Here is a 12171-nt window from a genome sequence, read left to right as displayed (position 1 = left end):
ACATAGTTGAATCATAACCAGTTCCAAGAGCTTACTGTATAGAAGGTGTGCTCATTGTTTTTTGCTCCAAGATCTACTTTTCAAGGAGACAACCTCTTGAGATCTACCTTAACAGCAGGAGTGTGGGGTGGGTGTTGCACAACTACATGTGTTACTCACACAAAATTAACTATGTACATTTTTTTTTTAATTAGTTTTTTGATGCTGCGATCTACCCACACTAGCGTTGCGATCGACCGGTAGATCGCAATCGACATAATAAGCAGCCCTGCTGTATAGCAATCTAATAGCCTTGTGTGTTGCACATTAACCAATACCAAAGAAGTGGTTGTTAGTTTTAAAAATCTCGACAAGTGCATCAATCAGTCTTGTGATTTTACGCAAATGATTTTTATTTAGTTTTGTGTAAGCTTTACACAATACCAAATGAATAATAACCTGTTATTTATCTGTAAAAATGACTTTGCAATAATATTCTAATTCTTTTTTTTTTTTTTTTTTAATCCGATTATTCGATTAATTGACAGAATAATCGTTTTGAAAAAATATTCGATAGTGACAGCCTTGGAAATAATAGGTTGTTTTTTTTTCTTAGTTCCTGCTAGTCTGGAAACTTGCATCTCTGCTATTATACTTGTGCTGTATGTTTTACCCTGCAGCAGATTTTCGAAGATTCCTCCAGATGTTAAACAGCTGTGTAAGTCTCTAGTAAGGGCGGTGATGCTAATAAGAAATGATAAGGGCAGCCCTCATGTCACACTATATCATACAGAAGAGGGAGCAGGAATCTGTCTCGTCTTGGTATTAAGCTGAAGAGTCTAGAAATGGCAGCACCAGCCTCGTACATGTTGCTTTCTACTCTTTGGAACACTCTTTCCTTCAGATGCATTTCTAATCTCAGAATCATAACTCTTGTTTATTTATGTATTTATTTTTTTAATACAACTTGCTTTCTGTGGTCTACATATGATAGTACGTATAGTGAGGGATTAAAAAAAAAAAAATCTGTTCACTGCTCAATAAATCCTTTTTAGTTCATTTTAGGTCATTGTTAAGGCTCACTTTGTGCTATGTTCATGCAACATGGGTTGTAAAAGTCAGTTTGAACTTGTTTAGATTTGTCTGATATATGTGTGAAATGTACTGTATGTTTGAGTAGTATTATAGAGGAGTTATCGCTACATGTTTGTCATTTGTGAATTCACTTGTTTAGATTTTGTGGGGTAGGGGGATATTTAGGGCTGCGCTATGGCAGATTTATGACCAAAATGATGATTACAATTATTTGGCCATTTAAACATTTTAAAGTGTGAAATAGCATGCCCTACTATAAGCCACTGAGCCCAAATTACACAAAAGTTAAAAAAAAAAAAAAAAAAAAAAAAAATCCATATATATGCCACCCCTGATTATAAACTTAAAAGCTGCAGGTACCCATGTCTTAATTAGATATATTTACATAGATGTTTGACACAAACATTCGATTTAACAAAAATATTTTTAATAAACAAGTTAACAATACATCAACATGCTGAGTTGCATCCTGCTCATTCTATTCAGCAGCTAGTCAGGGAAGCCAGACATTAAGGCCTACTCATGTTCTCTGAGACTCTGAAATCATAAAAGCACACAAAATACCCACAAAATAACTATTGATCAAGCCACTACATTTACAAAGAAGAAAAAAATAAAATCAGCTTTACTTTGACTTTTAAGCTTGCAGTGGACAAAGTTTTCTTAACATTTACCATAGGATTTAATGAACTCTGCTGTCAGCATTAACTGTAGCGTAACAACTTTGTTGCAGCACACTGTGGCAATCTGTTTAACCACCCATGGCTAGCCTTAAACTGTTCTTCTGTTCTGGCATTAAGCATCTGATTGATCTTCGTCGGAACGAGTGCAGCATCCCTTGGTAGAAGCAATTGGTGGCAGCCAAAATGTCCAACCATCATTGTTTCGCCTTAATTGGGGGGTTGCGTCTATTTTAATCATGCTATATGGTCATTGCCTGGTTAAAAACACAGTTGAAGTGTTTGTTAATCACACCTATGTATGAGAACTTGTCGAATGTCTCATGTCTGCCGGTAGGAGCAGCTGAAACGCTCGGTGGTACCTACCTCTGCCTCTTTCCCCTACCACCTCCTCTGCTCTGACGTGTGCCCCAATGGTCGCCTCCTCTCCCCATCAAGACAATTTTGCATATAATGCTACAGCTTATGCTAACACTTAGCACTTGGGAAGAAAACAAGAAACGCTCATGGACGCTTTTTTAATTGAATAATTTATGTACAGTGCCTTGCAAAAGTATTCGGCCCCCTTGAATCTTGCATTCTTTCGCCACATTTCAGGCTTCAAACATAAAGATATGAAATGTAATTTTTTTGTCAAGAATCATCAACAAGTGGGACACAATCGTGAAATGGAACAAGAGAAGTTTAAAGCCGGATTTGGATACAAAAAGATTTCCCAAGCTTTAAACATCTCAAGGAGCACTGTGCAAGCCATCATATTGAAATGGAAGGAGCATCAGACCACTGCAAATCTACCAAGACCCGGCCATCCTTCCAAACTTTCTTCTCAAACAAGGAGAAAACTGATCAGAGATGCAGCCATGAGGCCCATGATCACTCTGGATGAACTGCAGAGATCTACAGCTGAGGTGGGAGAGTCTGTCCATAGGACAACAATCAGTCGTACACTGCACAAATCTGGCCTTTATGGAAGAGTGGCAAGAAGAAAGCCATTTCTCAAAGATATCCATAAAAAGTCTCCTTTAAAGTTTGCCACAAGCCACCTGGGAGACACACCAAACATGTGGAAGAAGGTGCTCTGGTCAGATGAAACCAAAATTGAACTTTTTGGCCACAATGCAAAACGATATGTTTGGCGTAAAAGCAACACAGCTCATCACCCTGAACACACCATCCCCACTGTCAAACATGGTGGTGGCAGCATCATGGTTTGGGCCTGCTTTTCTTCAGCAGGGACAGGGAAGATGGTTAAAATTGACGGGAAGATGGATGCAGCCAAATACAGGAACATTCTGGAAGAAAACCTGTTGGTATCTGCACAAGACCTGAGACTGGGACGGAGATTTATCTTCCAACAGGACAATGATCCAAAACATAAAGCCAAATCTACAATGGAATGGTTCAAAAATAAACATATCCAGGTGTTAGAATGGCCAAGTCAAAGTCCAGACCTGAATCCAATTGAGAATCTGTGGAAAGAGCTGAAGACTGCTGTTCACAAACACTCTCCATCCAACCTCACTGAGCTCGAGCTGTTTTGCAAGGAAGAATGGGCAAGAATGTCAGTCTCTCGATGTGCAAAACTGATAGAAACATACCCCAAGCGACTTGCAGCTGTACTTGGAGCAAAAGGTGGCGCTACAAAGTATTAACGCAAGGGGGCCGAATAATATTGCACGCCCCACTTTTCAGTTTTTTATTTGTTAAAAAAGTTTAAATTATCCAATAAATGTTGTTCCACTTCACGATTGTGTCCCACTTGTTGTTGATTATTGACAAAAAATTAAAATTTTATATCTTTATGTTTGAAGCCTGAAATGTGGCGAAAGGTTGCAAGGTTCAAGGGGGCCGAATACTTTTGCAAGGCACTGTATTTATAAAATGTATTTTTTGATGCAAAGGAGAGTTTCATCTTTTCACACTTTCATAGGACGACGTGCTTCCTCAAAAATGGTTTAACTGTGAAATGAAACTAAACTGGAGAGCTTGAGTAAGGACAAAGAAAGATAGGGGGATGAGTTTCTTAAAGAGACAGTCCCATTTCCAGCCGTTTGAGAGAGCCATGATGCAAAAAAAAAGTTTATACTAAGTTGTGTAAGAATTATATACAGTGGGGAGAACAAGTATTTGATACACTGCCAATGGGTTTTCCCATTGACCGTGTATCAAATACTTGTTCTTCCCACTGTAGTTTCACAAATCTTACCAGAATGTGTTGTAGAATACCATATGCCTGAAAAATAAGCGAGGCACTATTGACATCAGAACTTTGTCCCTTATTCTGTGAAGTATCCACTGGAATATTTTTTCTGATGTCAGTGTTTTAATTAGACTTCACATGTCAAGAAAATGTAAGAAACAGTAACAAAACAGACAACTGAACTATAGCCATGAAACATTTTCTGGCCTACAAAATAGTTATTGGTTGCCTTGATTGAAATGCAGTGATGTATGACTGCTGTTTCATCTAAATCCAAGATTGTGAGATCATAATTTAAAGCTCAACATTGTCTTAATTTTACTGGAACTGAGGTTCATGCAATCCAGACTGGTTGCACAAAGGCATTACGGATGTATTCAAGCCATGTGGAGAGGCAGCTATTCACACAGAAGCTTGTCAGTGGTAGTTCATGCAACCTTTTGTCCTCATACTGAGACATTACAGCCCCTCATGCATCCACTCTCTTTCCTCCCACCTTACCTGTCTCCCCTTAGGCCTTGGATGATGGCAGCAGCGGGAAGCCCTCCCCTCCCCCCTTTGGTGACCTTTGCTTCCATCGTGGAAGAGGAGCGACAGCAGGAAGCAGCGCTAATCCGCAGCCGAGAGAAACCGCTGGCGCTCATTCAGGTTGTCTGTGTGTGGTAGTGCTTTTTGACTGACGCAGACGCACACGTGCCATGACATACAGCAGCCATCGTCTCCCGTTCCCTCTGTAGCAGACGATATTCTGACTTGGTTGGAAAAAAGGTTTTTAATTTTATTTAAGCCAGCCTTCGTTCATCACTTGTCTGACATCCCTTTCCCCCAATGGCTTTCTGGTTGTCATCAAAAATGTGCAATGAACCTCCATTTATCACGGGTAATGCATTACAGACCCAAGTGCAATGAAAAAAACTCTATACTTAAATTTTTTAAAAATAGCTCTCATTCACGATTTTTCTCACTATATATACATTGCTCAAAAAAATTAGACGAATACTTTGAAAACACATCAGATCTTAACTTGGATAAAAATTATCTTGAATGTCTTTCCTGATAAAGAGTAGGTTATTTCTCAGTAACAAAAGGATGACACATAATTTGTTGGAAATTAAAATGAATACTCTATACTGGGGTAGGGGAATCAAAGACACGTTGTGTGGCCCTCACGTGCTTGTACGCATGCTAGACTACGTTGGGGCATGCTCCTAATGAGGCGGCGGATGGTGTCGTGGGGGATCTCCTCCCAGATATGGACCAGAGCATCACTGAGCTCCTGGACAGTCTGAGAAGCAACCTAGCTGCGCCACATGGTAGTAACATAATGTCCCAGAGGTGTTCTAGTGGGTTTAGGTCAGGTGAAAGTGGGGGGCGAGTCAACGGTATCAGTTCCTTTATCCTCTAGGAATTGCTTGCATACTCTAGCCCAGAGGTGGGTAAAGTATTCCAAAAAGGGTGGCAATGGGTGCGGGTTTCCGTTCCAACCCTTCAAGAAAAAACCTTTTAACCAATATGGTGTCTTGCTAGCGCAATCAGTTGATTGCACTCAGGTGCTTCTTGTTTCAGCAGAAACCTCATTGGTAAACTGTCTGTGCTGGATCAGTTGGATCAAAGACCAGGACCCACTACAGCCCTTGAGAACCGGTTTGTCCACCCATCATAGAGCCACGTGAGGTTGGGCATTTTTGTGGACTATGAGGAACCCAGGTCCCACTGCACCAGCGTAGGTTCTGACACTGGATCCTAGGATTTCATCCCGATACCTGATAGAAATCAGAGTGCCATTATCTAACATTAGAGAACTGTGCGTCCTTCCAGGGATTTGCCTCCCAAGACCATAACTGACCCACCACAAAACCGGTCAAGCTGAATGATGTTGCAGGCTGCATAACATTATCCACAGCATCTCCAGACCCTTTCACTTCCGTCACATGTGTTCAGGTTGAACCTGCTCTCATCGGTGAAGAGCACAAGGTGGCAGTGGCGTAGTTGCCAACTCTGGTGGTCTATGCCAAATGCTAATGAAACTCTGCGGTGCTGGGCAGTGAGCACAGGACCCACTGCGAACGTCTGGCCTTCAGGTTACCCTCGTGAAGCCGGTTTCTGATTGTTTGGTCAGAAACATTCACACCAGTGAACTGCTGGAGGTCATTTTGTAGGTCTGTGGCAGTGCTCATCCTGTTCCCCCTTGCACAAAGGAGTAGATCCCAATCCTGCTGAGACTTTTAGGACGTTCGGCCCTGTCCAGCTCTCCTGGAGTAACTACTGTTCTCCTGGGATCTCCTGCATGCTCTTTTCTGGACGACGCAGTAAACCTTCTTACAACGGCACATATTGATGTGCCACCCTGGCGGAATTGGACTACTTGTGCAACCTCTGTAGCATCCAGGTACTGATCCATGCTATAAACAGAGATGTTGATCCAAGCCAAATGAAAACCTACAGCAGTAGAAAAGCATTCAGTAAAATTCAACCAAGGAAATGAGGAGGGGGAAAAGTGTCAGTGGCCTCAACCTGGAAAACCATTCCTTTTTGGGGTCCTGTCACATTGTTACCCCTCTGGTGAACTTGTTGATTTCATTAACAACAAAGCAGCTGAAACTGATTAACAACCACCTCTGTTACTTAACTGACCAGATCAATATCCAAGTGGTTTGACTAATAGGTTGCTATACTCTGATTAAAAGTGTTCCTTTTTATTTTTTTGAGCCGTGTACACAAACATGCCTTCTGAAGTATTCCCTAGTGTTTCTTCTCATGCTCTCGCTTCCACATTCCACCAAATAAAAGGTAATGTGTTGGCTTTTGAGTTCTTTGTCACACTTTATTGAAGTTTGCTTGAAAACTAACAAAACAAACAAAGACTGAAATTTGCTTTTTTTTTTTTTTTTTTTTTTTTACATCAAAGCCTCAAGTAATTTCTTTTGATGAAAGTCTTAATACTGAATATTAACGTGCAATGTAAAACACCATAGCTAAACGAAGTTAGCACAGATGGGATGATTATAAACCTTCAACTTTGACATACAGCATTAACATACTAAAATATAGTACTCAGATATTTGTTTTCTGTTCAATGGGAGCAACAAACCATATATTACGTACAAGTGAAATGACGATTTGCTATTAGTAATGCCGTATTGCTTTCAATACACCTCAGTGCTGCTCTCCAACATGCTGCAGCTCAATGTAATACTAGACTGAAGGTACATAGACATCCTTGCATAGGTATACCGTATAAAATGAATGGAAATAGAGAAACATGCTGTATCTTAAAAATTTGCAAAATAGCAGTGAACTGTGACATAAGAGTTCACTCAACATCGCCGCCCTTCCCCCCCCCGCGGTATACCATTTTCTGAACACAACTGGAAAAAGCCTCTCCAAGTTATTCTATTGCCAGCCTTCTTTCAGCACCTTCCTAAAGCCTCTTTTCACTCCAGTGACTTTCTGGTTGTCATTATCAAACATGTATGATCGTCAAGCTTTAAGTGTCAGCAGTTTTTCATTTCACCCCCAGAAGGAGTGTGATTCCGCTGCCCACAATTTCCTCAAATATGTCTCATTTGCCTGACTTTTGCTTCCTTCTTTCTGATTAGATTGAAGAACGGGCTATTCAAGACCTTCTATTCCATTACAAGGCACACGACAACCCTGATGAGCTGATTTTGGTGGAGAGGGCCTCTTCAGGTCCCATGGCAGCTCCAATATGGAACAAACACTGATTGCTTGCCACGCCATTGCAGTGAAGTGAGAGGATTTTTGGCAATGTGCTAACATCATGTGCTCATAGTTTAGAAATCTATGCTACTTTCTACACAGTGTTACATCAAGTTTTCCTCATATGCTGCATTGTGTTATTAATGTGTCACGGGTGAATGTTGTCCACATTAAGTAAATGTACTGAGGCGTTTTAGGGTTGGAGCTTTTTTGTGAAAGGCTCATGTGGCTTATTTTAACACTTCCCAATATTATTGTAATGTGATGTTGCCAAAGAAACCAAATGGAGGACACACAGGTTGCACATTGCAGAACGTGTGTTTAATTATTTAAAGTTCTCCAATATCTTGAAAGTTTGGCGTGCCAACTAGAAAATGGCAGTAGCTTAATTTTGATGGACAATTCTCTTTCTTGCTCATTCAACTAATTGATTTTACAGTGTCATTATGTCATTGGTATCAATTGATAGAAAAATTGAGTCATTCAAAAATTCTTTATTTGTCTAATCCATTGTTTGTGTTCTGGGTACTTATAGACTTTGCAGGGTGAATTATGTGGAACTGGATTTGACGCCTCATGTTTGCAAGGTGCTGTTATCAAAGTTGGCATTCAGCAGCTTCTAAGAATATTGATTTTCTGTTTTGATTTACTTCTTTTTTTTCTTCAGCCTCTATCGGTACCTCAGACAACTAGGAAGTTTGTGATTGGATTTTCTTTCTATTAATGAGATATGGCATGAAATAAAGTATCTCACTTGTGCAATGATTCCTATTCTGAATGGGATATTAATTAAATGGCAAGCCGAGTGAAAACGGTGACATCTTTAAATGTCCTTAATCATTTCCTAGCCTTTTTCCTGAAACTCGGCTTAACTAATACAAAAAGAAAAATAGCTTGCCTCCTGACCTGTTGGCTGCCCTGCATATGCCACTGACAATTTGCACATCTAAGATTCTAATTGACTGTGATGACCCTGATCTAAACACAGATTGGGGTAATTTACCAATTTTATTGGTTGTAATTGCAGGTGAAGCCCACATCAGACGTCTGAGAGGGAGTGCTTGTGAGAGAAATATTAATTACTCATTAGTGTGTAATGAACTGGAGTATTTTTTTTCATCATACCACTATAGCAGGTTATACTGAATCAAAGTGTATAATCAGACCTGTCACCACGGAAGAGCCATAGAGGGCTGGATCTCCTGAAAGGCTAGTGTGCCCTCATTCAAGTACTGAACAGTAAAAGCACCTAGTTTTTAGAAGGAACAAAATCAACTGCCAAAATGTTTTAATTGACAAACTTGTGATATACAGTGATGAAAATAAGTGAACACCCTGTGATTTTGCAAGTTCTCCCACTTAGAAATGATGGGCGGGCTTGAAATTTTCAATTTTCATTTTTTTAACAATTTATTTGTATTATACTTCTGCAAATAAGTATTTGAACACTTGTCTAATAGCGAGAATTGTGAGCCTCAAAAACCCATTGGTCGCCTTTAAAAAGTCCAACGAATTAGTGAAGTAGAGGCAGACTTTTTGAGTCTTGACTTTTTGACATGTTTGAGACGGTTACCTACATATAAACACCTGTCCACCCCATACAATCAGGAAGACTCCAGTTACCAACATGTTCAAAACCCATGGTTTCCCCTATGATTTTTTGAAGCTGTGGTGGTGGGCTGCATCGGAGTCGCCTCAACATGTCGTGCCACGGCAAAATTGCATCATATCATGACAAATTTTTTTTTTCTTCACATTTTGTTACCCAAGAAGAACCATAACAAACATCTATTTGAAATATTTCATTAGCCAGGCTAAATGTCGTAGCTCTCAGCTTTACATGTACATAAAATGCGTAGCTGATTACAGCTACATTACCCTACGTAATAATACGACTTTTTTTTCTCGTAGCAATAGTACTACTTACATCTCGTAGTCCTTAATGTACTACATTAACACAACAATACTAGTGCGTTAATGGACCAATGGAGTAGGTTTGCATAGGGACGTTAGGAACATAACACTAACTTTTCAGGATGCTCAAATTGTCCCCACACCAACTTTTAGGCAACCTTATTTGCATTATATAATGAGTTCAGTTATAGAGGTCATTTAGATTGTGTTCACATATTTTGTAAGCATAGAACTGATCCTGCCATTATTAAGTGAATTGCTTTCATTATGTTCAGACTTACAATGACACCATTTTTTCACCCTCAAACGCACGTTTGATTGGCTGTTGACGAGTTAAATTCCCTTGTTTTCAGTGTAAATCTACGAGAAATAAGTGAAATTATCTGCCAGTGCTTCAAGTAAATTTTACTCAGATTTCTTGAAATAAAAAAACAGCTATCTGAAGATAATCTTAACTCTTATTTTAAGCAAAAAGTGAGTATTTTTAATCTTAAAGCTTTTTTTCGTCAGAAATGTTCTTTCAAGAAGTGATATTGTTCAAAACATTTGAAATCATTTCCCCCCTCTGATTTGGTGAAAAATGACCAAACTTTAGATGAATGGGTTTAATAAGAACAAATGGTAATATTTACCTAAAGTAAATTGAATAATCTGACCCATTAATATGTTAACACTAGTCTTTAACACTCAAAACAAGATGGAAAAAAATATTCGAATAGATTTAATTTAAAAAATCATCAGATTGAAACGTTATAAATTTGCAGTGTGAAAGTTAGTACAAGTCAATACAGGTTTATTTTTGCATTGATCATTTAGCCTAAAAATTAATTAGGTTCATATGGATGAGAAATTAAGCACTGATCTCCGTTCCCCTATTCAGTTTGGTTTTATTAATGTCCTGTTCCCAGCAAAAAGTGTACATGCAGGTTATGCTGTTATAGCATCGCCACCAATATTGAAACCAAACCTACGTCCTTGTAATGGAGCCATTTCAAGGTGTAGGGGGAAATTCTAATTGCCGTGTAAAGAGTTTTACTAGTTTCAGTGAGAAGGTGAATAGTTTTTTTTTGTTTTTTGTTTTTTTTTTGGGGGGGGGGGGGTTCGTGAACTACTTTTCCACACAAACGCTCATCGCGGTACCTTTTAGCTTAGCAAGGAGAGGTATGAGAGACATTTTTCGAGTGTCCCAGAGCTCGTGAAACTTGGGGGGGGGGGGCATTTATCAAGGGTTCGTCAGCCGTGATTGCATATATCCGTCCGCTGTAAACAGCCCTGCATTTTCTGCTATTGAGTGCGTTGTGACACATTAGCGCGGCGGCACTCTGACCCGCCGCTCGGCGCAAATTCATTCAAACTTGCCTTTCCGTCCAAGACGGCCGTCCACCGCTCATTTTTGCCGAAAACTCCGATCCAAAATACAGTAATGCCCCGGATGGGGGGGGGGGGGGGGGGGGGGGAGAAGGACAGGAGTCTGTATTGGCTTAGCCACTTTATTGTGGCAACAATGATAAAGAAAAGGAATAACAAAATGACGGCGGGCTTCCGCGACATGCGACCGCTATCTCCTCCTCGCTTCCCTCTACGTCACAGCTCCCCGTCCGATTGTCACTTTTTAAGGTGGCCCCGTATAGTTACAGACATTAAAATACACAACAAATAGGTTGCCGCTGAACCCTTCAAGTTAGGCTGCCGTTAGTTTGAAACGGCCTTTAAAAAAAATTTTAATAAACGAAAATAAAACATCTCTTGCACAGGCGTTGCGGCTTTTATTTTGTTGTGGCGGTGCGCCACAATATTTAAGTTGTAGGGGAAACCCTGAAACCAAAAGCTGTCCAAAGGCACCAGAGACAAAATTGTAGACCTCTACAAGGCTGAAGAGGGTTAACGGGGCAATTGCCAAGCAGTTTGGTGATATAAGTTCCAGCGTTGGAGCAATTATTAAAAAATGGAATAAGCTAAACATTACTGTCTCCCTCGGACTGTGGCTCCATGCAAGATCTACCTCTTAGGGTCTCAATGATCCTAAGAATGGGACCACCATTTCCAAGGTTACTGTGGTAAAATCATGCATGGGACGGAAGGAGCCCCTGCTTAAACCAGGGCATGTACTGGCCTGTTTTAAGTTTGCCATTGACCATTTGGATGATCCAGAGAAGTCATGGTCATATGAGATTAAAATTGAACTTTTTGGCCACTCATAGTGTTTGGAGGAAGAAACATTATTAGTGCCATCCCAAGAACACCATCCATTCAGTGAAGCATGGGAGTGGTAGCATCATGCTTTGGGGGGTGTTTTTCTGCACATGGGACTGGATGACTGCACTGTATTGAGGAGAGGATGACCAGGGCCATGTGTTGAGATTTTCGGGGGAATAACCTCCTTCCCTCAGTTACAGCATTGAAAATGGGTCATCACTGTGTCCTCCAACATGACAATGGCCTGAAGCATACAGCCAAAATTACCAAAGAGTGGCTTCGTAAAAAGCATATCAAGGTTCTGGAGGGGCCTAGCCAGTCTCCAAAAACTGGCATTAGGCTCATTATGTTTTAGTTTCCCTAAAACGCGTTTTTAGCCCGTTATCG

General features: G+C 40.2%; 1 protein-coding gene across 2 annotated transcripts in view; it reads left to right on the top strand.

Moving 5' to 3' along the window:
• ibtk (inhibitor of Bruton agammaglobulinemia tyrosine kinase) overlaps positions 1-8496 on the top strand; it is a 53620-nt gene extending 45124 nt beyond the window's left edge. Inside the window, exons 28-29 of one of the 2 annotated variants that reach the window (XM_057834352.1) lie at positions 4470-4602; positions 7554-8496. In XM_057834352.1, the coding sequence (XP_057690335.1) occupies positions 4470-4602; positions 7554-7679 (259 nt within the window). In that variant the 3' untranslated portion in view covers positions 7680-8496. The remainder of the gene's footprint in view (positions 1-4469; positions 4603-7553) is intronic. The other variant, XM_057834350.1, reaches the window with a different exon arrangement.
• The last annotated feature ends 3675 nt before the right edge of the window (positions 8497-12171 follow it).

Source organism: Corythoichthys intestinalis, chromosome 4 (assembly GCF_030265065.1).
Source record: "Corythoichthys intestinalis isolate RoL2023-P3 chromosome 4, ASM3026506v1, whole genome shotgun sequence".
In the NCBI taxonomy this organism is placed as follows: Eukaryota; Metazoa; Chordata; class Actinopteri; order Syngnathiformes; family Syngnathidae; genus Corythoichthys; species Corythoichthys intestinalis.
Note: the sequence above shows the minus strand (reverse complement) of the source record. Positions and strands in the feature narration are given on the sequence as shown.